The following is a 26,761-nucleotide window of genomic DNA, read 5'->3' as shown; positions in this document are numbered from 1 at the left end:
CAAGTCCAGGTGAAAGAGAGTAGCCCGTTGGACCCCTCCCTTTGTGGCCAGGTCTTTTGTTTCTCCCAAGCACCCAGCAATTTGTCACCCCGGCAACATATAAGGGAAAAATTCCTCAAGAGAAAAAAGAAAACAGAAGGGGAACTCCCAAAACCCCACCAACTGTCCTGATCTCTGAGGATCTCTCCAGGAGATCAGGCTGCTGGCACTTTATTTTAAAAATGCTTTGGGGTAATTTTAAACACACTACCAGGAAAGCCAACAACTACAGCGGAGTGCACTGTTCAGATGACTTATTCTTTAGAGACTGGTAAAGGATAGAAAGAATGTATTTCCTACCTGAATTTTGCCAAGGACCAGTCACAACAACAACATCATATTCAATATTCATGTGTGTACAAGAACCAAGAGCAAGTAGCTAAGAAGATGGTATAAATGTACCCAAAGTCTTGAAATAGAGAATTACATGTCTGAGGTTAGCTGCTAAGAGTCTGCTGAAGGAAGATAACCAGTGGTGTATGAGCATAAAAACTATAAATGAATGATCAATGGAGGAGTGCAGGAGAGGACCTCCATCTCAAAGAAAACTACGAGTCAGCAACAAGAATACAGAAGCCCTGTAAAATTCCATAAGTAGGTATAAATGTTGACAGAGGGGACCACCAAATCCAGAAGGTCAATTAAAATGTTAAAAGACAGAGAGAGAGATGCTGCAAAAGCAAAAGTATACAACAGTAAAGAAATTTTGACAATGCCCTTGCAAGCTAAATAAGCATCATGACAGGGATGATGCAGAGACTGCATTTTTGGATTCCATAAATACCCTTTTCTGAGGAAAACTTATAAGAAGCAGCACAATTTGTGATTTCAACCCAGAACAGCACAGTGCGACTATGATCAATATTACAGAATGGTTCTGCACTGCACACAAATTCAGCTTCCTTGCAGCAGCGACAAAAAAAAAAAAAGGAAACAACCTCCAAAGCACTACAGCAATATATAACTCACAAGAGGAAGTTGCCTAAAAGGAAAGAAGTGTGTTAAATGGAAATTAAGAAGAAAAGCCTAAGAAATTAAATGCTTGCAAGTGGCATTAAGACTGTGCAAAGACACTGAATCAGAGGCTCAGTGTAAGCCTAGAGAATATTAGCAAAATATTTTAGAACAGAGTAAAGAAACCACAATTAAGTAAAAAACAGAAACCCAAAGCCACAAACAAACAAACAAAACCACAACAAGAACATAAACCACCCAGCTCAAAAACTGGACATTATTCCTTCAAAGAAAAATGACAGCAAGCTGGATCAAGCTAAAAAAGTAAAACCATAATTAGGCCAAAAGAGGCACCAGAACAGCTTTACAAACTAAGTCAAAACTCTTCAAACACAACAAAATCAGGAAACCTGCCAGAAGGGTCAAAAGATGATCAGTGTGGAAGGAGAACATTCAAGAAAGAGGGAGGTCTTGGACCATCATTCATGACATTATATTTATTGGATGTTTCCACATCAACACAACCTCTTCATATGGCAAAAATCTGAAGCGTTATGAGTGGAAGATATAACTCAATTTATTTCAACTAATACCTTCTATGAGGCATCAGGACCAGCTGGCATTCATCCAGGAGTTCAAAAGAACAAGTCAACAGAAAATCCCCACTACTTGCACACAAACACACCAAATCGTCTGTTACCAAATACTCAAATCGGGAATGGAGGAAGGGAAAAGTGATGCTAATTTTTAAGAGGCTCAGCATAAGCAGGAGTCCCAGGAAACCCCAAGACCAGCAGTCTGCTCGTTTGGCCAAGTGAACAGCAAATGTAGCAATTGAAAGATCTATACTTTGATAAACACCAATACAACAGGCTTTTCAAACACCATTATTTCAACACAGTCTTAGCAAGTTCCCAAGCCAAGACTTTGGAGAGTGAGGAGGATACACTCCAGATCTCCTCTGGATTCACTCAGGGAGCCCCTCTGAGGAGATACCTGTCCCAGGCTCTTGTCTGGGTATCAAAGCTCTGTCCTAGGCCCTACCTCCTTTTCTAACTACAGGTGCCCCTCAAAATGTTATGTATCCATAACATTTCACAAGAGCACCTGAACTTTCTGACCCTAAAATTCACGTATCACAACCTGCAGAGTAGCCAGCCACCCCCTTCTCTCCCCCTGTGCCTCCCAATTGCATATTGGCTTCCTAATACTTTGCTATCAGCACAGGTCCCAGCTGTCTTTCCATACAAAAGGTCACAGGAGAATTGAAAATGCCCAACTGAGGTGCTGTGTGAGTAGAAGCTGCCAGATCCTACAGTAAACTTTCGTATGAATTGGTGTCCAGAATATGCTTCTTCCATACCACTGACAGCAAAATTACAAGAGCCTATGGAAATCCAGATAGTCAGGAAGCCAATGTACCTATTTGCACAATTTACATAACTTTTTTGCAGTGTTTTAAGACAAAATAAAAAAGTACCCAAGTTGTGAAAGGAAAAATTGTAATCAAGCCTTGTGATAAGACCGGGTTTAAGCTCTATTTGACTTTCCCACTAATGTAGGAGACATTTTGTTTTTCCAAACTGCACTTGCGCAACCAAAGCCCATCTGAAAACAAAGCAAACTCCCTTCCGCATCACACTTCTGCTTCTGTGGCATCGTCTCATAATGCTTAATATGATGCAATGCTGTACAGTGAAGATTCTTCCTCTGCAAGTCATTTGGGGCCTGTCAGCCTTGAATGCACCTTCCCCCAGTCTGCTGGGAAGAAATACAACACAGCAAAACAACAGCAGTAGATGAGAGAGAGAACAAAGCAGAGGGGTTTCAGCTCTGACAGCTACCTCAGCTGCTACTGGTATCCTCAGTGAGGATATGCTTTGGTCAAGGACCTTCTCCAGTCACCTAATACAGACAATCCCAGGGATCCTGCAGGGCAAGTGCTGAGGGTGCTGTAGGGTAGGCCCTCCCATCAGAAACACTGCAGACATTCATTTAAACTCCCATGCAGAACTTAACCCAAAAGCCAACTTCTGTGGGAGAGAACGGGGAGCTGCCCTTGGTGTATGTCTGGGAAGGGAGCACCAGATGAAATGGGTTGAAAAAGTTCATTTCAGGCTATCACATCCATTTATAGAAACACAGGCATTCCTGCAAAAGCCACAGTGCTATTTGGTCAGCACGCCCTCCCACACTGAGCCACATCCAGGATCTTGGAGAGTCGGCCACACAGCACTCCCTGAGATCCAAGTGCTCTGATCCACCCTGCCCTTTTTTTTTCAGGGAGAGAAAGGAGACAGGGCTGCCCTTTTTTTTTCAGGGAGAGAAAGGACAGAATGTCAACCATTAACTACTGTCACTACAAGCTACTATGTCAACCATTAGCTACTGCCACTAAAATCTCTATTCTGATAGCTAAAACTCTGGGAGATACAGGGCCGAGCTAGAGGGTTGTGAGACAGATCACCACCATCTGTCCACATTTCTAGCAGGGAATCATTTGAAAGCATGGGAATCCTCCAGCAGAGACAGAGAACAGCCAAAGAAATCTAGAAGTCCACTCAAAGACTGGAAGACAGGGATTCCACAGGACATGATACATTTCCACAATGCTTCTTAGATTTTCAGATGCTGCCTTTCCTGAAGGGCAAAAGGTACAGAACAGAGTTACCAGTGAGGCATCAATGGCACATGCTCAGCACAAACAGCACTGTAGGATCACCAGCTCAAAAGCAATGGCCATTCACATGCTGCAGACCTAAATACATGGCAAAACCCATCTCACCCACTACCCTTGGCAGACTCTTTCCCCAGTTCAAAACAGGAGGAAAGGACTCACCAGAAGTGTCAGAGAACATTTTTCTGAATTTCATTCACAGCTTAGCACCTACGTTGTCTATTTCAAAAGCCATCACCTAATCACTTTGAGACTGGCACTCCCAGCAAGCTGCAGATACCACCTAAAACCTCTGCCTCAGGCTGTTTAAATGAGACACTTAAAACCCAAGCACAGCAGTTCAGCATGCACCATGGCAGCTGAAGGAGAGAGCTGGTACCTGGCCATCAGACTCCAGCTCATAAATTTCAAAATACCATGAAAACTTAACTTGCTACCTAAACATCCCCACCACCATGTTAGTTCTGTCATGCCAAAGGACCGTGTGCTTCCTCATCCCCATGTTACAGAAGAGCAAGTATGTTAAACGAAGGGGCAAGACCTGCTGCTCCAGCAAGCACATACTCCTGCAAATGCCAGTACCTCAGGAGAGCGTTTCTTCCCACTGCAGTCCTGTCACCAGGCAGAATGATGCACAGTCTGGCATCAATGCAGAAGTTAGAAGCCTGGTTGCTGCTACCTGTCAAACACAGCCCCAAACAGGGACACAGCTGATGAATCAATACAACAAATTGGAAGCAGCACAGCCTTACACAGACAGCTCTCTCCTATCCACCTTGTGTGTGGGACTTCACACAGATATCCAGCACCGAGGTGCTCCACAGGGAACACTGCTGATGTAGCAGGCACACTACTACTGACAGCTGTATTTCATAAGCATATCAGACAAATTCCTCCCAATATTAAAATACATCTGAAGAACATTAGTGAACTCTCCATAACACTTCTGCTTCTTTACCCCAGGTCTTCAGCGTGAAGAAATGTCCCCATATAGATTTTTCCTAGTCTTTCAAGCAATGAGAAGCCAGTAGTATTTTAATAACACTAATATATTAATGCCAAAGCATCTGACATGCAAACTTCATTCTATACCTCCCCACACATGAACTTGCATGACAAGGAAAAAGAATGGAAAAACACCTATGTATCTTCCTGTTAAAACGTGGAAAAGTAAAATATCATGAAAACCAGCAGTGGGTAAACAAGAGAATGTGATCACCTCCACAGGTGTTCACACTATTCTAGAAACTCTCCAGCATTGATTCAAGAGTGCTCAATCTAACGTATCTTTGCACTTCAGATACACAGCCAACCCATGGCCAGAAACAAGTGAGGTGATTCTGATACCTTACTAAGGATTGTTTGTTTTTTTCAAAGGATATTTAACACCTGCTCTGATTGATTCAATGATTTACTCTTCAGGGCTAACTTTGAACCTGAAGGTTACCATCAGTCAGCAAGCAGCAGTGATACGCAGGAAAGACTCTACAACTCGAAAGTTGTAAAGTAGGTATGTTTATTGCGGCACCGGACACATGGAGGGTAGCCCCAAAAAAACCATGTGTGTCAACTGTGGTACTCAGCTTGAAATATATCTGGTTACAAATTACATATGCATCAAGTTACACAATACACCTGTACATATTCATCATCTGTCTCTGCTTTGTATTATAATTAGGTTAGCATTCTATTACGCCTGCGCAGTGCCGCCTGGTGGTCGTGGGCCGGGGTCTCTGGGATGAAGTAAAGTCATCCTCTGATGAAGTAAACACTCTACCTCAGACTTAAAATTTTCACCTTGCTTCTTTGCACATACTCTCTGAGGTCTTGGTCCAAGTCCAAACCCCAAAGCTGGTTCGAGCCAGTTCCAAGGTCCAAAAGCAGGAATTCTGATCATGGTTTCTTCCCCTTATCAATGGTCTGGCATCCTATCCTTATTGTCCCATACATCCTTTCCCTTTGCCTGGCCAGTATAACAAATGTTCAGCAAGCAGCACATTGTTTAGCAAGCACCTGCAAAGCTTTGCAATACTAGCAGTACCCACAGCACTTAACCCCTAAAATCTAAGCTTCTTGTATCAGTGGCGATGTCCTGAGCAAACATGGCCCCAGCAGACCAAGATGAGCCAGCAGACAGGGCTCTCCTCAGGACAGCGCTGCTGAAGTACAGCCTGGGGCCAAGAGAGCAGGAGCAGAAAGAGGGCAGGTACAGCAAATAAAGAAGCAGTGACACTTCCCTGCTTCTTCATGCAGTTGCTTGCAATTGTTAATGGAGAGGGACAACAGTGCTTGGTATTCAATAATAATTACACTAAGTGACATGGCAAGGAAAGGAAAACCTATATAGTTGTAGAGAAATTAGCATAGGGAATAATTTACCATACTGCAATTACAAAACCACTGTATTATACCCTTTGCTAACACTCCCTAATACAGACTCTTTAACTGCAGCCAGGAAAAATGGATGCCTCTATTTTTTCCCCCTGCCCAACATCACCAGTAAACAAAATAGCTAGTTTTCATTCACTGTGATTATGCTTGACTATGGAAATAAATAGGTCTTCCCTGTGGAGTATGCTCTGTCTTTAATCACTGCCATTTCTGACTTCTCCGATTCTCTAAAAGGAAAGTCTGGGCTTACAAAGCAAAGACTATGTACTGAACTGAGGTCTCATTGTCATGTCAGTTCAACCGCCACAGCAGTGTGGAGCACCAAAAGGGTAGCCAAAGTTTGCTTTTCACAACCGTTATACTAAGCCACTCCTTTCGGGATGATGATGACTCCACACAGGCATATAGCACAAGCTCACAGCCTCATGGTTTGGACGTCTAAAGCGCACTGTTGAGTAACTCCTCCTGAATAATTTTTAAAAAGTCTGACAGCAAAATGCTCAGTTACTTATTTGCTCATGTCAAGTTAGATGCCTTCAACTCTAAAGATTCATTTAAAAACACATAAAAACCTGCCCATTAGAAGGGATGATAAGAGCAAAAAGGAAAGCTTAAATGCACTCAAATAAAGACAAGTACATTTTCTCTTTCCAAAAGATGTAAAGCAGTCCCCTTAATTCCCTAGTGCTGTTCTACAAACTTCAGTTCCTCAAATACCATCTCCAAGCATTCACCTCTTTTTGCATCAGCAGTATCTAAATAAATACAGAAACATAGAAAGAAGCAGCCTGCATTAGAAGCTACCTGAATTGAAAACCATTCAAATTGGAATGGCAGCCACCCACAGGCGGTGGTGCACAGTCCAGGGTGGTGCACAGAGTCACATGCAGGGGAGTACACTGCATCTAAAAGCAAGGGGAACAGGTCCAGCCTAGCAGCTAATGCGAGGTTCTGCTTTCCTGCAGAGCCAGGCTCACTTCACTATGCCCCATTGCATCAGTATTGGCTTATTCGCTTCATTCAACTGCTATGAGCAAGTGTTCCGGTGCAAGGGTCATGAAGCTATTTCCCTGATCATTTCAAAGCTGTATAAAAATTTATCTCCTCTGAGCATTAGCCGGCTACAAGATATTCACAGCTTGAGCAAGTGTGTCACCGGCCTCTGGCACCCACATTGATACAAGAGTGCTCGGGGAGCTGACCTCACACTGCCTGACGGGAACTTTTCTTTTTTTCAAAGCAACTGCTTGTGGAAATTCTGCACCTACTTTTAAGAGGTATGAAAATGCTAAAGTCCTTTGCCTCCAGGGCCCAATGACAAGTACTGTCTGCAGTAGACAGCTAATCTCCTTTGTCCCATCTAGTTGTCAGCAGCAAGAGACTATTGCAGTGTCAAGTCCAGATGCAGATAAAAGGTTTGAAGGACACTCTGCCTGAAGCAGTTTCCCAGCACTGTGCTTTCCCCGGCAGGCCATTCATGATTATACTGAATCACAGCCCTGGACTGGAGATTCACACACACAGGAAGTGGAGCGCACTGGAAAAGAGCCTGAGCCAAAGACCTCTTAAAGCCAGAACCATACCTAACCCCCATGCTGCCCCGAACGCTGTAGATGTAGGTCCCACTTGCCTCTGCCACCACCATCAGCCCTCAGGCTAACACCAGTGGCATCCTTCCAGATACCAGCTGCATTTTCCAGAGGGAATTTCATGTAAATTCGTGTTATCTCTGCGGCTGCCCTTCAGGCCCTTACCCCTTAGCTCTCGTACATCTCTTGCTCCCTTAGCACTCTCAGTCTCCAGCCAGGCAGGTGAGAGCCCACCCCACATGCGTGGCCAGCCGGGATGTAGCTGCCCATTACCTGGTTCCCAAAGACCGCAATGGAGCAGGCGGTGGAGACCTCGTGGGAGCCAAACCAGACCGAGGCGATGCGTGAGGGCATGCCCAGGATGAAGACCTGGGCCAGGGCACAGATGACCTGCCCCAGGACAGTGACGGGGAAGAGGTGCGGCTTCAGGCTGCCCAGCTTCACCCAGGCACCCATGGCATTGAGAGCCGAGCCAGCCAGGGCGATGAGGCGCAGGCCCCTCTTGTCCAGCAGCCAGGCGACAGGGAAGAGCAAGGGGATGTAGAGGAGCATGTAGCTCATGGAAAGCCAGTCGATGGCGAAGGCGCTCACGTCGTAGAAGCGCACGAAGATGTTGTTGATGCTGCCGTACTGGATCCACTGGAAGGCGTTGCACAGGGAGTAGCTGCTGAAGAGCAGCAGCACGGCCCAGCGAAGTCGAGACAGCTGCACCTCGGCGGTGGCATCAACGACCCCTCCCACCGCAGTCGACAAACTCGGTGCCCCGGCGGGCTCCTGCAACACCATGCCGGCACCGTGGTCCGCACCCGGCTCAGCTCGGCTCAGCTCCCCGCCTGCACCACCTGCCCAAGACGCCCCGCCCGGCCGCCCCCGCCGCGCTCACTGGCGGCCGCCGCGCGGGGAGGCGCCCCCGGCCCGGCCCGGCCCGGCCCGGCCCGGCCTGGCCCTGGCCTCCCCGCCCTCCGCCCCGCCCCGCCGCGGGGCCGGGAAGGACTCGGGCCGCCGGGGGAGGGTGGGCGGCCCTCGCACCAGCGGGGCACTTGCGGGGTTGCAGCCCCGGCTTGGGTCCTGCAGATGCGCTGCCCCTCCGCAGCAGAGGGGCCGCGACCCCCTCCCCACGGCCGCCGCCCCCGCCACTGCCCGGCCGCGCCGGGGGCAGGAGAGGCTTCGGCTGCCGGTGATGAACGGGACGTGGGCTGAGCAGAATTGTGACCTGGGGAGGCTGTGAGCGAGTGGACAATGCCCGACCCCGCCAGAGATGCCAGGGTGGAGTCCTGGAGGAGGAACCAGTTTGGGTTTCGTTCGGGCTGGCCTCCGATGGTTTTTTCGCGACATGGCACACTAGAGAGTGAAAATATCCAGTGAAGTCAAAGTTAAAACATCTCAGCGTCACTGAAGTAAAAGAGCCAAAAGTGGTGTTTGTTTCCCTTCTCATGGGGAATTCGCAGTTAATGAGTCAGCGCTTGTTTTCCCATTACTTGAGCAACGCGCCACTGGCAGATGCCTGCCTGGAGATCATTTATGATCTACAGTTCATTTAATTAGCATCATGTTACCTGAATTGCATAAACATTCCTCAGCACAAGGACACAAGTTTGCTGGTGGTGTTCAGCTCTCCTCCCACATTTAACACACAGGTCAAAATTCCTTTGGAAAAATGGGAGCAATGTCTTTTGGATGTTGTATTCCTGAAACAAAGGAATACAGAGTATGAAAAAATGAAGTTTCTCTGGCTTGTATTTACTTGGTAGCTACACCATACTGTAGCCTTTTTACATAGTTGGTGGAACACTGTCAGAGGTTAGTGCTGCTGTCCTCTGAGTTATCTACCTACTGTGAGGAGCCAAGAGAGAAAAACAGCTTTGATGTCTTTATGTTCTTATTTACCATGCACGAAAACAAACAAACAAAACCCCAAAACAAAACAAAAAAACTTTGTACAAATTATTCCAAGGCAAACAAATGTCAGTTTAAGTGGTTCTTGCTGTGTATCCTCACAGAGCTTGCCTCTTGTCACCTGCTTGGGTTTCCTACTCCCAGCAGTGGCCAGAAGCAGAGCTAGAGACAAGCAGAGCCAGTGCAGTCTTCCCTATGTAGTCTGCTGAAAGCTCCGCAGGGCAGAGTTGCAAACCTTCCTACTCCCTCCCTCCTCAGCCCACAGGTTTACCAGTGAACCTCCAGCCTCACCTGGGATGCTTCTCACAATGGTACAACATCATCATAATGTAGCCTTTTTACATAATAAATAAGAAAGACAAATTCAGAAGCAAAAGCCAGAAAAGAGGTTTTCAGTCCCATGTATTATTAAATTAGGAAACCAAAGTTAACTCGGAACTCTGCACTGAGACAGCAGAAAGAACAGAGGAATTTATTGTAATGAATTTGTAAGCTAAATTTTATCAGGAATGCAATGAGTGATAGCACTGCAGAGAGGCAGAGGTGAAAAGGAGCAGGAAAAAAACTATCATGGTTCAACAACTGCTTAGTCTGAGAACTCTAACGACATAACAGTGAGATAGTACAGAAAATTAACTTCTAGGTTGATAAGATTTGAAAATATCTTTATAAAATTTTCCACAATATTATACAGAAATCAAAGTTACACAGAGGTAATCATTATCATTGATTAAAGACCAGTCAAACAGAGGACAATCATTTATTAAGAATCCCTTTAACAGAGCAAGGAACAAAATTTGCAGGTGATTAAGACATTATTGAGTTACTCAAGCCTAACTTAAATATGTCACCTGCATGTTGCATTGACGTTGAAATAACTTTAGGACTGTAGCTTTAGTTATCTGTTACTGAAAGTATTATCACAGTCCATGGCATCTTTCATTTGTAAACTCAGATAAATGCAGGATAATGAAATTAGGGACTTTATGACAGCCTGCTGTCATAAGGTCTCTGGCAGCAAAGAGGAAGATATCAGTGACTGAATGTGGTTTTCAGAAAAAGAACAAGCAGAAAAAGTATAAAGAAAACAAATTAGGAGTTGAGGAGATAATGTCACACATCAGGAAGACACAGAGAACAGTTAAATTTCTTAATACATGACTGAAAAAAGAACACACACACAGACAAATCTTTAGATATACAGGAGACAACTGAGAAACTCATGTTGGGTCCTTTGCCTCCTGCCAGCCCTACTCCACAGTGGGGTCAGAAACAGTCTGTCGTCTTGAGTTTTGTTTTAGTCCCACCTTCCGCTCCTAAATTTCTCTCAAAAATCCTCAGGTTTACTCAGCATCAACATTAGATCTGTAGCAAGTCAGAGACTGCCAAGCAAGGAGCCATTTGCTCCAATGTCTTAGTCCTATCAGAAAAGTCAAATGCTAAGTCAAGAATGACTAAAACAAAGACTCTGCTGAAAATAAAAGCTGAAATCAGATGCATGAAAGCAGTGCCCAGCCTCTGGTGACTGCAGCCTGTCAAGGGAACAGGAGCAAGGCAGGGAAGCAACACTGGCTCCTCAAAGCTGAGTCAGACAAGTGTTTTTCATGCTTATAGGCCCACAGTTCCTTGAACTCCTGTCCTTGGAGTTCATTGACTCTGTGAACTGTTCAATCACCCTTTTATATAATTTGCCAGTTTCTAATTATAAAATACTAAAATAAAATCCCTGTGCTTTGCATTTCCTCCTCTCTCTATTACTGCATCTGTTTCTACTCACATGCCTCTTTCCCTTCTTGAAGCAACAGAGCAGCTGCTTTTGGATTTCCCTCATCACAGCATATTTATATAAAAATTTCTTAGCCATGGAAAATTATTTATATTTCAGGACAACCCCTTGAAGTGGATTTTAAAGCTAGAAGGAAATCTCCTTTACATGGAGATTAACATAAGTGCTAAAAAGCTTATAGGATCCTGGAGCCAAAAGTATCTGTAAAGATTGGAATGCACTAAATCAGAGGAAGAAGCAGGACACAAATTAAGTGTAACAGTACTGGTCATCAGGTAGAGCCTAACCTCTGTAATCCTCTTCCCTATTGGTCTCAAGAAATCCAGCATTGACAGTCTTGGAATACATGCTTCCTGTATGACCAATTAGTACATACAGTTCCTTTATGTTCTGTAAGGCCTTGCAACAAGCTTCCTATTCTCAAAGTCCACCCAATAAATATAAATGCTAGGGATGGTGACAGCAATGATAATCCACATGTCAACAGGGCTCAATGACAAGCAAGGCGATATGAATGGGTGATGTAAATTGGCTTGGAAGGTGTGCAAAAGGTATAGTAGAAAATTATTGTGAAAAGTATAATTCCTTGGTGTCTTTTCTCTCCCACACTGGTTCAGAGGTCCAAGGAGTAAGTGAACAAAAGGAGAAAACTGCTAAGGAAAAGCAAATACTCAAGGATTTATGGGATCTTACATCCAGGCACTTCTTTACGTTCCCTTTAAATGGGAAGTATCTAACCTCAAAGGATCGCAGGATGTCCCTTGCTTTCAAACTCTCAGCCTTGTTATTTGTGCCTCTCAATTTCATCATTGCACTTACAAAACCTAACCAGTTCAGCTCTTAGGTGGCTCTACCACATTTTAACTGATAGCATTTAGGGCCAGAAGAACTGTCAGCAGATATCCCACACAACTTTTCACAATATACATTGCAGGAAAGATTACAAGATCTTTGTCAGTGAAGGGAGAAGGTTTTCTATTGTGTTCAACACCCAAACTGCCTTAGTGATGTTCCTCAGAGGTCAGGTAGTTGTATCATAAGACCAAATGATAAGACTCGAATAGCTGGCAGAGCCACTCATTTTGGGGTCACACCTGGATGCAGTGCTCAGCTGGAGACACACGGTGCAGCGTGGGCTGGCAGGGCTGCTGCTCTGGATAAAGCCAGTGGTGCTCCCTGAGAGAGCAGGGAACCCTGCAAGCCCTCTGCTGGCACCTGTAGCTTTCTGTGTCCCAAGAGCCACCCAGTATAAAGCCTACAAAGGCAATGGATTAGTTTATTACTGTAGTTTTGATACACAATTATTTTGATACCCTTAAGAATCTTTCCTGTTACATTTTCAGTGTAAAGATCTGGGTACATGAACAGTGGTGGACAACTCCATTCATAACAGTGCAGCAGGCAACCTCTGCAGCACTCAAAATTTTGCAAAAATTACCTTCCTCTACACGAAACACAATGGCTTAGTTGCACAGTCATAAATCTCATCTAGAGAAGACTGCAGACCTACCTCAGAACCGCCAAAGTTGTGCAGGGGCTAACTTTGAGCACCAAATCTGTACTGTTCAAAGCTTTAGGCCTTTCAAAAGTACAGCTAATGGAAGGGAAATAATGTTTTGCTCCCCTTCAGCACATTTCATGTGTAGCTCTCACTCTCTGGGAATTTCATCAAGGATGCATCATCTGTGTCTATTTTACAGGGGCACAAAGAGTTATGGTGATTTGTGTGGCCCTGCCAGGGGCAGGATTTTTTTTCCAGTCTGACACCTTCCAGCCTGGGCTGCAAGGGCTTGCCCAAGAGCAGCTTGAAATTAGCACTTCTTTGCAAATCCAATCACCCTGTTCAAGCCTGGCTTTAATAGAGTAATGGCTTTAATTTAACCCTGTCCAGTTCAGATGTGATGTTTGTGTGGATGAATCCCATAAGTTTGAACTGCAAAGAGTAGGTGGGAGGGCACGGCTGAAGTGCTAATATTCACAGCTGCCTCCTTGCAGCAAGAAAAAGATGTAAAAGGAGTGCACAGGATGGAAGAGCACTTGAACGCAAGGTACCTTGAAGGTGCCAGTTTCTAGTTAGTGCACACCCCTCCAGACACAGGGTGCTTATGCTACCTCTGCATGGCCTTCTGCAAACAGATACCAACTTGCTCTGCCCTATTCTCTGATCAGGCCAGATGGGAACCTGCTCTAATCCAAAAACTGTGTAATTGTGGTTAGCCTGCTGTGCTGCTTGAGTATCTAAGCCCACCTTTCAACCGTTGCTTGTGAAAAGCTGTGGAGATATAGATGGCTGTGAGGAAAGCTGTGCATAAGCTCTGTTATTGGAGCAAACCCACGTCACTCCTCTGCTGTGCACCAGGCACACACGAGACACGAAGATCTCTTTGTTCAGCTCAGAATAAAAGAAGTGAAAAAAGTTCCAGTTAGCCTCAAAACTCAGCCATACTCTAGATTTACATGCCCAGTCCAGATCAGGGTCACAGATTAACTCCAAATACCAAAGCTTGAAGTATACAAGCTCTTCTTAATCAGCATCCTCCAGCTTCCATCTCAATGAGTCATACGAGTTCATGGCAATGACACAAGAAAAAGATTTGAATCTTCTACTGTTTGCAGCTGACATTAATTAATAATAAAAGAGTGCTGGAAATGTGCATAGCCTCTCTGCTGAACTCAGGCATGTCCCTCTTCTTTCTCCCACTCACACTACAGCAAAAAAACGAACCTGGGAAAAGTTCTGAGTACCACAGCACCAAACCACCACTGTTGTGCAGGGAGAAAAGTTGATTGTGTCTTAGAGAAAAGGACAGAACCGGTACAAGAGTTGGGAGGAAGGTGTGTTGTCTCTGCGTGGATGTCTCTGAAGCAGTAGAACTCACAGGAGCTGGTGTGTGCAACCTGAACTGAAAGAAAAATTATAGTCTCATGTTCTAACCCTAACACACTGATTGTAACCCTGTCCTGGCAAGTGATGAATATATGCTCCTTAACATTTAGTTGGGTAGGGCTTTTCAGTAACTCAGAAAGCCTTTATGGATACATACAATGCTGCCTCACTGCTCAAATCTCCTCCAGATCACCAATCAATAAGGTGGTAAAAACACAGCAGAACACAGACAAAGGGAGCACAGGGCTGTTCGCTAGGAGAAAGTCTCACCATTTCATGCCATGCTTTGGTTTTTCTCTTCTTGATAGCTTGTGGTTTATAAAAATACTTTGCCTCTTAGCAGTGGTTCCTGATCTTCTTTGATCTCTGTGTGCTGAAGTATTAGCATCCAGGCAGCATTTCTGTATGACAAGTGCTGCTTTGTACACTATGATCATTGCAAGAAGCAGAAAGAGGGTCTCTTTTGTGGGCTGCTGCTTTGGTTCAGCATGCAGGAGGTTATCCTCCTGCCGATGCAGGCTGGCAGCTCTAATGGAAGTGAATTCTGAGATGGGATTTGCAAAACAAGTGCGTAAATGCTTTGGAGCCACGGCGAAACGGGCAACAGAGCTGCTTAGTCTGCCCTTTGCCAAAAGGAGTGCAGGTGCTGGCTGGGAGCGCTCAGCCTTCGCCCAGCAGAGGCCAGCACACACGCAGTGTTCGGCAGGCTGTGCTTGCAGCGCAGAGCTGTCTCCCTCCTGTCTGGCCTTCCCCGGCTGGAAAAGAGTCTCTCAGCCTCCTGTGAGCACTAGATTATGTACTGCTTTGAGAGAGGTTTTCAGTAAGGAACTATGTAGCGCAACAGAAAGGCGCTGCCATCCTACTGGGGCAGGGACAGGCTTCCACAGGCCCAGCCATCACCCGGTTTATCCAGCTGTGTGCCCAGAAGCATCCCCTTCCCTTGGAGCAGCCAGCACCACAGTGCTCCTGAAGGCTGGGCATGGCCAGATAACATACACTTGAGAAATGCCAGATGCCACGGTAATGAAAATCACAGGAATTGCATTTCTGGTAAGAGCAGACAATCGAAAGCAATTTGCGATTATTGCCTTGGCCACCGCCCTGCACCTTGCTCCTCGTTTAGGTTCATTTGCAGTTCATTTGTGGACAACGGTGAGGGCCACACCAGAGGACAGGCACTTGGCTACTTAGAAATCAAAAGCAGCATGTGAGGAGTCTTGAGGAGAGGCCCAGAGCCCGGGAAAGAGAAGCAAAAGACAGCACCAGTATAGAAGTGAAGGAATTTTCTCACACAGCCTAAGCAAGCAGTTCGTGCAGCTCTGCAAATAGCCTCAGGAAAAGGTCTTTTTTCCAGCCTCTGTTTGAAAGGGTTGAAAGGATATGTTGTCCCTTGCTGCTTGGGTGATAAGGACATTCTCCCGGGAGAACCATTCTTTATAACATAGAGAGACTGCCTCCCAGACACCTCACAATTACCAGAAGGAAGCAGAGGTCAAAACCGGCTTAAATAATGCAGAGCATGTTCTGTGATCAGGTTTCTGCGGGCAAGACCAGGGCAAAGACAAGTCAGATTGGAAGATGTGTCTCCTACGAGCAGCAAACGCCAGAATGGCTGGGTTTGGCCTGAACAGCTGAGTGCAACGCCAGTAGGAGGCCTTCTAGCTCACAGTCAGCCATGCAAAAGGAGGACCCATTAACTGATTATGCCAAGAATATTGTTTAGGTTTTGGAGAGGATGTTGTTGCAAACCTGTCTCCCAGTCTCACCACTTGCTGCTTATTTTCGTTCTGAGTTGCAGTACTAAGTCTGAGACGTTACCAGTGAGTTCTGCAGTTCTGTGGGCATTACACAGAACCCCACCCAGTCTGAAGGATCTAGACTTTGACAGCTTTGCAGAAAAGATATTAGCTTCATATCTGTGTGGGCATAGCTGACATATACATCAGGGTAGGACCTTCTCCATCTGCAGCTAAAACCAAGCTTAGCATTTTATAGCTATGAGAAAATAGAAAGGTCACAGCAAGGAAGGAGATCTCTCACTATAGGCAACACTGCAAGCTTTGGTGGGACTCTGTTGCATCCTCCAGCGAAGAGCATGAGCCTGCAGTGCCCTCCACAGCAAATCCCAAGCAGGTAGCAGTAGCTTTTTTCTCTGACTGTAAACCAGGAAGCTTGGGAACATCAGAATGCTAAGGACTAGCAGAAGTGAAAGTGAAAAATCTGGGAGAAAATCCACCAGAAGCTCAAGGAACAGAAGCAGAGCCTGTAAAGACAAGCTCATTCAGAGCTGGAGTCAGTTGTCTCTCTCAGGCTTTAAAGGACAAATTCCAGAGAAAAGCACCTTGGGAAGAGCCTGTGTAGCCTGACTGGCTCAAAGCATGGCCTGTGCAAGGAATCAGCAGCTCTGTTTGTTGAACCAATGGTTAGAGTGAAGCCTATTGGTGTGAGATTTTGCAGAGAGGGGTGGTGTAAGACCCACTGAAATTGTTCCTGTAGATATATCCTGCATGTCATATATGCAGAAACCCAGCTCCCTGGCTGGAATAACCACTGTCCTTCCCTAAATGTGCTCATCCCTCATCCCAGAGCCACACAGACAGGGAGGGGCAGTGCAATCACCCATTACGCCAGCACTGCTTTTGTAGGGTGGTGACACCCAGGCCAATGTGCTGACACCAGGCATCTCTGACCAGGGTGCTTCCTGTGCTGGCACAGAAACGGGAGGCAGGAGGCTCACAAACCTCTGAACAGACCGTGGCAGGAGAAATCACAGTGCTACCTGCACCTAGCCTGAGGACAGCTTGCTGAGGCATGGCAGTATTTGGTTATCATCTTGCTAGTGCAAACCAGAGAGAGAAAATGTGCACAGCATGGCACATTACAGACTTTACCCAACTGCTCATGAGGGCTATGATGATGGGCCAAAACCCATCTGGAAATAGGCTGCTTGTCCGTGCCTGAGAGAAGGATATCTACAAATCTGGTCTATTTCCCTCATTTAAAAGCCTACATCAGCAGCACTGCTTGTGGTACTCTATGCTGAAAAGATTGCAGCTGATGCTCCTTGAAGATGACAGCAGTACTGAGCCACTGCTAGCAACAGAACCCCTGGCAGGTGGGCTTCAGCTTTGTGTATAGAGTGGGGCTGGTAAGTGGGCTGCTGGCTGGTGTGTGGTAAGGTGCAGAGACTGCCTGTATGGACCAGCTTGTGTTTCCAGTAAGTCAAACTCAAAAGTACTAATCTACTCCTCTCTGACCTTTCAGGTTTCATCTATTTCAATGCATGAGGCAGTGCAGCAGCCTTTTGCGGAGCTGTGACTGATGGGCAAGGGGAAAGAATGTAGGCTGCAGCTACGTGCCTTAGCAGGGTAGCTTGGAGCAAGACTCCTTCTAGGTCCTGCTTCTCCTGTGCACTTGAGGACAATATCACCAGCTCCCTCCATACCACAATGCTCCTTCCCAGCTGTGCTGCTGGCCAAGCGGAAGGCTCCATCAGCCCACCAAGACCTGCCTGTGAGCTGGCACAACATGGCAGTGCACCTCCACACATGCAAGGGGAGCAAGGGGAGCATGTGGAGGCATAGCCACCAGTAGCAGGGAGCCAAGAGGGTCAGCAGGGAAGAGACCTGTGATACTACATGGCATGTCACACTCATTAGCCAGGTCCAGTCCTGCAGCAAGGAGGGACCCTTCCTCCCCAGTGACCCCATCACCCCACAAACCATTCGTCCTCAGCCTGTCCAGCCTACGTGCATAGGCCCCCCCTTCTAAATGTGGGGCTCTGATTACTGGCTCTGGATTAGACTCCTGTGCATGCAGGGCTGTTTCCTGGGCTCCGAGTTCTCCCCTCTTGCTGCCTGTGTCTTCAGTGTATCATGCCAGGCCTCAGGAGTAACTCAAATCCTATATTGGAAACAAAGAGTTAAGCATTTTCAATCTTTATTTTACAAAAATAAACCAGTTTTGCCCTGACACTCTGTGGCCCCCAACCTTTCCCTCCACCCCTGCTCCCTTTCCTCTTCTGGAGCGCTGGCTGTTGCGTGCCACAGCCAGCTGCTCTTATGGAGGCTGCCGGCGCTGCACACTCCTGTGAGTCTCCCCAAACAAGGACCAGAAAAGGGGGTTGGTGCCCTTTTGTGACTGCCTCTTCTTCCCAGAATCCAAGCTGGAAACGGTCCAAAGATGCCTCATGGTGGCTCTGCCATTTCTGCACAGGGAGCAAGTCTTAGGCAAATCACTCAGAGTACATATCAAGAAGGAATGTCTGTCCGTCCAATTCCTTCCCTTGGATGGAAAAGCAAGCCCCACGAAGTTACTTCTTGCCATCAGTGGAGCTGGCATGCTGCTGTCCTGCTGGCTGGCTCAGTGTTGGAAGCGTGGGGAGCTAATGTGGGGCTGGTGAAAAGAGTGTGTGGCATAAAGCACTTCTGGAGGCGGTGGAGGGGATGCCAGGATGGAGCAGAGCGGTTCATGGGAGCTCAGCATCGAGGTGAAGTGCTTCATTTCCTCTGTCAGCTGCTTGATCTCCCGGCGCAGGGCAGCATTCTGTCTCTCCAAGTCTTCACTCTCCTGAGGAGACAAAACCACAGGGGCTTCCTCAGCGTGGGACCCATAGGATGAGCTGGGGACACGAGGCTTGCGGTCCTGTGCCTCTCTGCCCCACAGAATTTCCAGAATGATGTATTTCTGGTAAATTCATCACAGAGCCACGCCTGGGCAAACCCTCCTCCCCCAGCTGGCCAGGCCGGGTGTGGGTGCGATGCTGGCAGCCCCAGCCACGCTCCCCGGCCCCAGCTTACGAGAATTGACTGTGGCTTGTTCCCGCCCAGGCTTTCTCGCTCCCTCTCATGCACACATACATCTCCGGGCGCTTCCCGGGCAGCCCAGCCCCCGGGGGAGAGCACGTTGAATAACCGCCGTCTTTAACCAGAAAACCACCTGTCACAGGAAACCTGTCATTGCCCTGGAAAGAAGAGACTCACTGCTTCCTGCTAGCAGCCGGGGAAAGCAGCGGCACGATGGGGAGGAAGGGGAGACGCTTGAGTCAGAAGAAAAGAGAAACTGAGGCCTCAGAAGAACTGAATTAATACTGGTATTAATGAGAATAACAACAAAGGGGTTAATAATGATGTTCAGCCTTGTCTCAACACTACTGAAAGCATCAACGCCTTTGCTACCTCTGCTTCTGCTGAAGTGCAGCCAGCTCCAGGCTGAAGCACTGCAGGCATCAACTGACCATGGAGCCAGCAGCCTGGGCAGGACCAGAGGACTGGAAACTCAGCTGAGAGAGCTAAAGCAGGACGCAGCACTTGGAGGCTCTGGAAAGCTGCACCACCACATTGGCAAAGCAAACCTTCTGCTCGCCCCTCTGCTGCTATGCTGATTCCTGATGGTGCCCACTCCATGCACAGGTCGAAATGCACCCAGCAATTGCAGCAGGAGCTCACACAGCAAACAGCATCTCTCAGGTGTGACCAAACAGTTTGGAAATCATGACTGTTGTTGAACTCAGGAATTGATGGGAATCACCCAGAGGCCAGGAGTCCCAGTTTTCCCATGACTCATTCTCCTCAAAACACAAGCTAGAAAACCCTGGGGCAGATGGAGCTGGTGGCTCCTTTCATACCACCATAGCTCAAACTGAGCCATGCTTTTCTGGGAAGAACCACATCAGAGAAACAAAGTCCCTGATGCAGAATCCACCAAAGACAAAGAGCACGCAAAATGAACCTAGGAGCAGCACGGGGTCACTGTCCACTGGAATTGAAAAAAACTAGCAGAGATTTACCATCCATCTTCTACTTGTCTCCCTGCATTTTTTTATCTACCTGTCGGGATCCAAAATGGGCTTAGCCCACTGCCCCATCCCAATGGGAAGGCAAGGACTGTGTGTTATCAATGCTAGCTTGAGCAGTAGTAATCTCATAAGCAAGTGGTTTGTTATCTGCTCTAAGAAAAGCAGCCCAATTCTGGTTGGTGCACAGCTAGGCAGGATTTTCCAGGGGGAAGCTCAGAGCCCATTCCTACCCCTAGGATTACTGTGGAGAGAGCAGTGACCCCAAGGAAATGGTGTTTTTTCACCTCTCTCAGACACAGTTGCCCAGAGCCTTTGCTGCTGGCAGATGTAATGCATTCAGCCTAGAGCCATGTCAGCTCTAAAAGGCTCATCAGCTACTGAGAAAAGAGTGAAATCTGTCTTGAACCCAGCTCCAACTATGGGCTAAGGGCACTATGTAAGGAGGAAGGTTCAGAACTGGATTCTCAGGAATTGTTTCCAGTAATGGGAATATGGGGGAATATGAAGACTGCTAAATCAAAGGACTTTTTTTGAACATGAGCTCAACTAGCACTTTTCAAAGGACAGCCAAGCCCAGCACAGTGATAAAGATGGTTTCTGGCCACTGCAGGCTGCGTGTTCTTCATCTTTCCCACCAGTGGCCCAAAATACATCGGACTGCACTTATCAATGTGCAAAATGCAAAGTATCCCAGACCTTATGCTCTGACACTGACTACATACTCCTGCCCAAACACACACAGCCATTCCTCCCGAAAGGCAAGACATCTAATTGTTCACACTGGGAAGAGCTGTGGGGGTGCCCACAGTGCCACAGAAAAGTACCCTTGTATGCTGTTGCACCTCTGCATAAGTGGTGGAATGAATCCCAAACCTGGGGAGAGCCAGCCCAGGTGAGACTGTGCTTTCAAAGAGCTCAGTCAGAAGAGGCTGGGAAAGGAAATCGGTGATGAAAGACTGAGAGATAAAGATGGATTCAAAACTAGCTGCAAAACTACACGCTTCCGTGGCTGTTGTCCTGGGCTGTGTGCTCTCGCTGCAGGCGCTGACTCCTTCATCCTGCCCTGGCCTCACTTCTCCTGTCCTGCCTCCACTGAGCATCTCTGCTCCAAGTCCCAGGGGAAAAGCACATTGTCTCCTCTGAGTCCTCAGCACCAGGGATGAGAAAGGGTGGGAGTGCTCACCAAGTGCAGTGTGTCTGCTTTCTGGGTCTGCCTCAGGCGGCTCTTCTGGGCAGCAATTCGATTCTTCTCCCTCCTTTGGACTTTCCTCATGTCATCAGAAGAGTCCTAGGGAAACAAGGCATGGAAATGACGGGGTAATTCTCTCCCTCATCCTTCTTCTGTTAGTTGCTGTGAAAGGGACACAGCAGATAACATTACTGAAGCACAGGACATGGGCTACACACCCTCCACACCAGTATAAAGCCATAGTCCAGGGGATGTGTGATGCTTTTAGTACCCCTGTTGCCAGGAGGGGCACATCTGACATCCTTGGGGATCCCAGAAAAGCTGGGAAATGACCACTTTCCCTTCACCAACACAGAGCCTGGGATACAGTTTGATGGACCAGAGTAAGGACCTCCCTCTGGAAGAAAGACAATTTGACTTCTTGTATAGAAAACATTTTCCTTTCCTGTCTCTCTGCAGGGTAATGGCTCTGCAGACATTCCAGCTCCTTGGCTATAGCATTTTTCCAGATATTCAGCCTGTGTTTTCCTCTTTTCACCCCTGAAGGCCCCTCCCTTCTCCATCACCCTCCTGCCTCAGGCTTTATTTGTTGCAGACCCTCACAACACAATATGGCCCCTGCTTTCTTAACTAGACAGACTCAGAGCTTTTGTTTTTAACACAGATCTTATTTGCTCCACCTCTCTGATCTCTGTCCTTGCTCTTTTCTGGAGTCCCTTGGTAGCAATGCCTGCAGTGCTGACTGCAACACTCTCAAGCCCCTTAAGCAGGGGAGAACAGAGGTCTCCAGGCTTCAGGTCATGAGCTTCATGCACCAGTCATTCTCTGCTGAGATCGGTCCTGCTGCTGCCTTCTGACAGTTGAAACTGTCACACAGACTTTCATCTTCTATTTTCATATTGCACTGCCCCTCTTGTGGACTCTTTAGCATTCACACCACCACTTCTCCACAAGACTACAAAACTCAGCCACAAAAGTTATCTTCCCAGCCCATCTATCTGTCCACATCCTCCCCCCCCCCTCCCCCCAACCCAAGATATTTTTCTTCTTTGAACTTAACCGTTTTATCCTTGCCTTCAATACCCTGAAAATGTCTCAGATATAGCAGCTCCCACATCCTGCATCTAGTCCGGTCCCTATCCTTTGGAAAACCTTGTGCTTTATCCCTGTCTTTACCAGGATGCAAGCCAGGATGCATTCCCATCCTTGTTTGGAAGCCAAAAATCATCTGCCCTGATGATCCCCAAGATTTCTGAGCAAAGTCTCAGGCACTTGCTCTTGTTGCCAGCCCTAGACAAATGGCAAATGACAGATAACATAAAGTTTAGCCAGAAAAGGCAGTGAGAATACCTCAGACTTGTGTCTGTATCTGCCAGCAAAAAACCTATCATTAAGGTATGCCATGCAACAAAACAAAATCCCTCTGTGAAGCATCACTAACACAAAAAACCTCTGAGGCTGAACAGTAAAGAAAGCAGATCCAAAGCAGCAGGGCTTTTCTGGGTCCCGAGTGCTGTCCACAGAAGCAGGAAGCAGGCAGGCTGCCCCTGAGACACCCTGGTCCATGGCCAGGAGGTGCCTGCTCAGGCTCCTCACTAGAGCACCGACTCATGCCAAAGCTTCCTGCCTGCCTGGCATGTATCACAGGACCCACCATGCCTGGGGGTCCTGGGCCCCCAGCTGCCCCTGGCATAGCCCCAGGTAACCAGGTCATCTCTCTCTGCCCATACCAAGCTCTGTGGCTGGAGCTTCTGCCAGGGCCCTTGGCTGAGCCCTGCATCTCTCTCCCCACAGCCATTCTTAGAAAGCTCTGCCATATTGCCCTGTGAAAATACCGACAGTGGGTGCCACCCTACTTCCTGCCCACTCGTGGCCCCCTGAAATACTCTCCAGCTGGGGAGAGCTGGGGAAGAACCCCTGCTTTACCTGCTTGCTGGGAGGGGGAGACTGGCTGAAGCTGCTGGAATCACTGCTGTCGGAGCTGTGGGGCATGGCTGCTGTTTCTGGCTCCCAGGGTCTCTTCAGCTTACGTTGTGCTCTTGGTGTGCCTGCCTTCTGTCTTGCTTCTCTGCCTCTCCTCTGTCCTCCTCTGTCACCTCTGATATGGCCCTTGGCTCCCTGCTCTCACTCGTCTCGGAAGCACTCTGTCCTTCTGTGCAGCACTCTGACACTTTCGCTGCCTCTCCTCTCAGAGCCTCTGCACCTTCCCTTTAGGTCTCAGCCTCCTGTGGTTTCTCAGAACCTTGGGGATGTAAGCTGAAAGTCACGTGGCCGGAAACTTTAAGGCAAAGAAGAAAAGTTACAGAAGAAGAAAAAAGTTTTTAAAAACCAATTTTTAAAAAAAAGAAGAAGAAGAAAAGCACATCTGGGAAAAATGAGCTTCAAAATAGCCTGAAAAACCCCCGAAAAACACCTTCAGGCAGTTGAAAAACAACGCGATGGGTTTTCTCTGAGACAAACAGCAGAGATGGAAAGGAAGAAAAGCCCCAGCTCTGGCTGTGAAACTTGGACCTTCAAAGGAGGGCAGTGCGGAGGAGGTGCCACTGGGAGCCCCAGAAATTCCAGGGACACTGTGTCCCATGCCAGCCCTGTGCAGGCAGGAGGTCAGTCCAGCCCCAGGCAACCTCAGTCACCCCAACACAGCTGAGGAAATTCCCAGGCAGACACACATCTCCCCACAACCTTCCCACCCCCTCCTGCCGCCCCCACACCATTGACGCGGGTCCCGGGGAGGGGACGGGTACCCTCAGCAGGTGCCACATAAACACTGTTAGTGCAGGTGGTTCACATGGGCACGACAAAGCACCAGTCCCATTTAAGAAGAAAGGCTCAGGGTCATAGGATGTTTGGACTGGGATGGGTGGGACTAGTATTTTCTATAAAGCAAAGCTATTAAGCACTCTAAAACATTCATTAGTATGTCACCACTGACCCATAAAGGAATATCAGCCCTGGCAGACAAAGTGCTGTAAACATAAGAATTTATGGATCAGACCATGCAGACAGCAGCAAGGAGGAGCTGCTTTGGATCCCCTTCTTTGTTCCCGGTCTCTGCTCTCTGGGACTACTTCTATCCTTAGTACAAGCCTCAGAAGACTAAAGATGTGCAATCAGCCCCTAGGACAGCAATACCTCAGGGGTACCCTCGGAGTACCCCATGCTAGTGGCTCTGGAGGTGACAATGCAGGAGTAGGAGGTGCCAAAGCAGGGACCATTTGCTTTCTGATCTGCTCATGTCACCAGATCCAGCAGGATGAGCCATGGTCACATGCCAACAGGCTCTCCATCCACAGACAGGACCACACAACTTTGGAGCTGCTAAGTTCTTGCATGTGCAATAAGGAGCAGATCTAGAAACAGGCATGAACGCACTCACAGTAACACACTCCTGTGGAAAAAGCAATTCCCAGTTCCCAACTTACTGAATTTTGTTGCCTGTGGGTGTTTTGTTTGCGTTTCTCCTGCCTCAAGCAGGAACAGCTAGCAAGTCTCAGCAGCAGGGCATAGGCCAGGGCACTTGAGATGCAGTGGTCATTAGGGCAAGAGTATTGGCAGATTTGGGGTTGCAGCTGTATTGCAGCACAGAAAGCACACTTGCAGAGAAGTATGTGCAGACTTGCATGGGCACTGCTGGCATTTCTTCCCATCCTTGCCACTCATGGAGCCAACACAGGAACAAACATGGCCAAAACCAAGAACTGCGTGGGGCTGGCTGCAGGCTGGGTGGTTCGGGGACATCTCTTGGCTTAGCTCCAGTAGCAAAACTACTCCATTTTGACCCGTTTGCCCCTTTAGAAACATCCTGTGGCACTGGTGTTCTACCCTTAAGCCCTTTTATCTGAACATTTCACAGCATAGAGTGTTATTTTTCCTCCTGGTGGCTATATGGAAATGCTAGGGTCCACCACACATTTTAACATGGCTGCAAGGGTTTGCTCGGCATGATCCACCCTGAGGGACCCAATTTCCTGGAATGCAGCCCCCCTGTAGCACGCAGGGCTCTTCTGGTGCAGCTGGCTCTGGAAATGGAGTAGCCGAAGGCATTGGTGAGGTGAGAGATGTTGAGTTCAGGTCTCCCAAGGCACTGGCCAGCAGCACAACCCTTGAAGGACCCATTAGCTCACTGCATCACTACACTTCCTCTGAATTCTGCAACCCTGTGCGGCACTTCCTTTCCAGGAAGCACACTGCAGGATTCCCACTCTACCAAGGAAACCACACTCCTCTGCTGGTGAGCAGGTCTCAGAGACTGCCTGGCCTGTCCTGCTCTGCAGGCTGCTGGATGGAGGGAGCTCCTTCCTCAGAGAAAAATATCCTTATTCCATTATTGGACAAATTAGGTGAATTCCTTCCTTTTGTATCTAGCAAGGCCAGCGTCTGGGAGACAGTTGGGAAGGTGGTGGGGCTTTTGGCAGAAGGTGGTGAGGGAAGCTGAATGTCCTGACAGGAGCTGGACAGTTAGTGCAAAACTGTCCAGAATGTGGCTATGGCAAAGGCTGTTCTTAGATCCACAGGAGGGAGGTTTTGAGCACACCTTGGTTTGCCCAGAGCTGGACTTTTCTTAACAGCTGATGAACACACCTCAGGAGAGAGCAACAGCATGGGAGAGGGTTTGGACAACTGGCCTTTCTGAGCAGGGCTAAGAGAGCATCCTTTTTCCTGCCTTGTCCAAACACTCTCTTTGCCCTTGAACTGGCCATGCTGTTAATGAATTCCTGCCACTTATGAGCAAATAAGTATCTGTAAGTGAGACAAGTGTCTCTTGGTGGGAAGATGGGCAGAGCTTTCACAATGCTTCTCTGGGCTGGGCTGGACCCATGTTGTCTCCTCACAGGCAGTGAGATCCCCCTGCCATTTCTCTGGTCAGAGACATGATCCCCCAACCCAGAGCAGCAGAAACCACCAGTATGGCTCCACCAGCATCTGCTTACAGCTCTGTGGGAACTGCCCTGGGCACCTGCTGCAGGCACAACATGGGGAGCTGATTTCCTGCTGCCCCTGCCCAGGCTCCCCACCACTATGTGGGGGAGCTTCAGGAGCCAGTCTCCTAATCTCTGTGCTTGACTTAGGTGACTAAATTTACACTGTGAATAACATCCCCTGACTTTCTCTCTGGGATCATTTCATTTTCTTTGATTTTAATCACAGGAGCTGTGATATCATCATCAGTGGCACTGGAAAAACTCACTAGTGCTAGGCTACTGCCATACCAGCAGCTTGATGGAGAAAGGATATTTCCAGAAGTTTTTAGGGGAAGGACAGGGCCAACCAGTCCTGTATTTGTCCCTTGTGAATTACAGCAGGCAATGCTGAAGGGAGTCCAGTTCTCCCAGGACACAGTGGCTGCAGGGACTCTGGAGCCTGGGCTTAGTGTGATCTCAGCCGCAGAGAAATGGTTTGAAAGCAGCAAGATGCAGTTCAGCAAGAACAAATGCAAATGTAAAGCAAAGCGAGCTGTAGGTAGAAGATCTGGGGAGTAACCAATGGGGCAGCAGAATAGCGGGGAAAAATCTGGGGGTTGCAGAGCATCAAAAACTGAAGCTTTGCCAGCAGCAA

The 26,761-nt window shown here is 47.7% G+C and overlaps 2 protein-coding genes across 2 annotated transcripts in view; both read right to left on the bottom strand.

Annotated features, from left to right (window-relative positions):
• Positions 1–8,436, bottom strand: part of FLVCR2 (FLVCR choline and putative heme transporter 2) — a gene marked incomplete at both ends in the record, with an annotated part of 34,857 nt that extends 26,421 nt beyond the window's left edge. Inside the window, one exon of the mRNA XM_082283060.1 lies at positions 7,924–8,436. Within this exon, the coding sequence (XP_082139186.1) occupies positions 7,924–8,436 (513 nt within the window). The remainder of the gene's footprint in view (positions 1–7,923) is intronic.
• Positions 8,437–18,581: 10,145 nt separating this feature from the next.
• BATF (basic leucine zipper ATF-like transcription factor) lies at positions 18,582–23,252 on the bottom strand (the record flags this gene model as incomplete). The annotated part of the gene is made up of 3 exons (XM_082284279.1): positions 23,132–23,252; positions 21,200–21,304; positions 18,582–18,788 (listed from the first exon to the last, which is right to left on the bottom strand). The coding sequence occupies exons 1-3, from the start codon at positions 23,195–23,197 to the stop codon at positions 18,582–18,584; spliced, it is 378 nt and encodes a 125-aa protein (XP_082140405.1). The 5' UTR covers positions 23,198–23,252.
• Between the last annotated feature and the right edge of the window lie 3,509 nt (positions 23,253–26,761).

This window comes from Coloeus monedula (genome assembly GCF_965178545.1).
Source record: "Coloeus monedula genome assembly, chromosome: 6".
Taxonomy (NCBI): Eukaryota; Metazoa; Chordata; class Aves; order Passeriformes; family Corvidae; genus Coloeus; species Coloeus monedula.
This window is presented reverse-complemented; position numbering and strand designations above follow the sequence as displayed.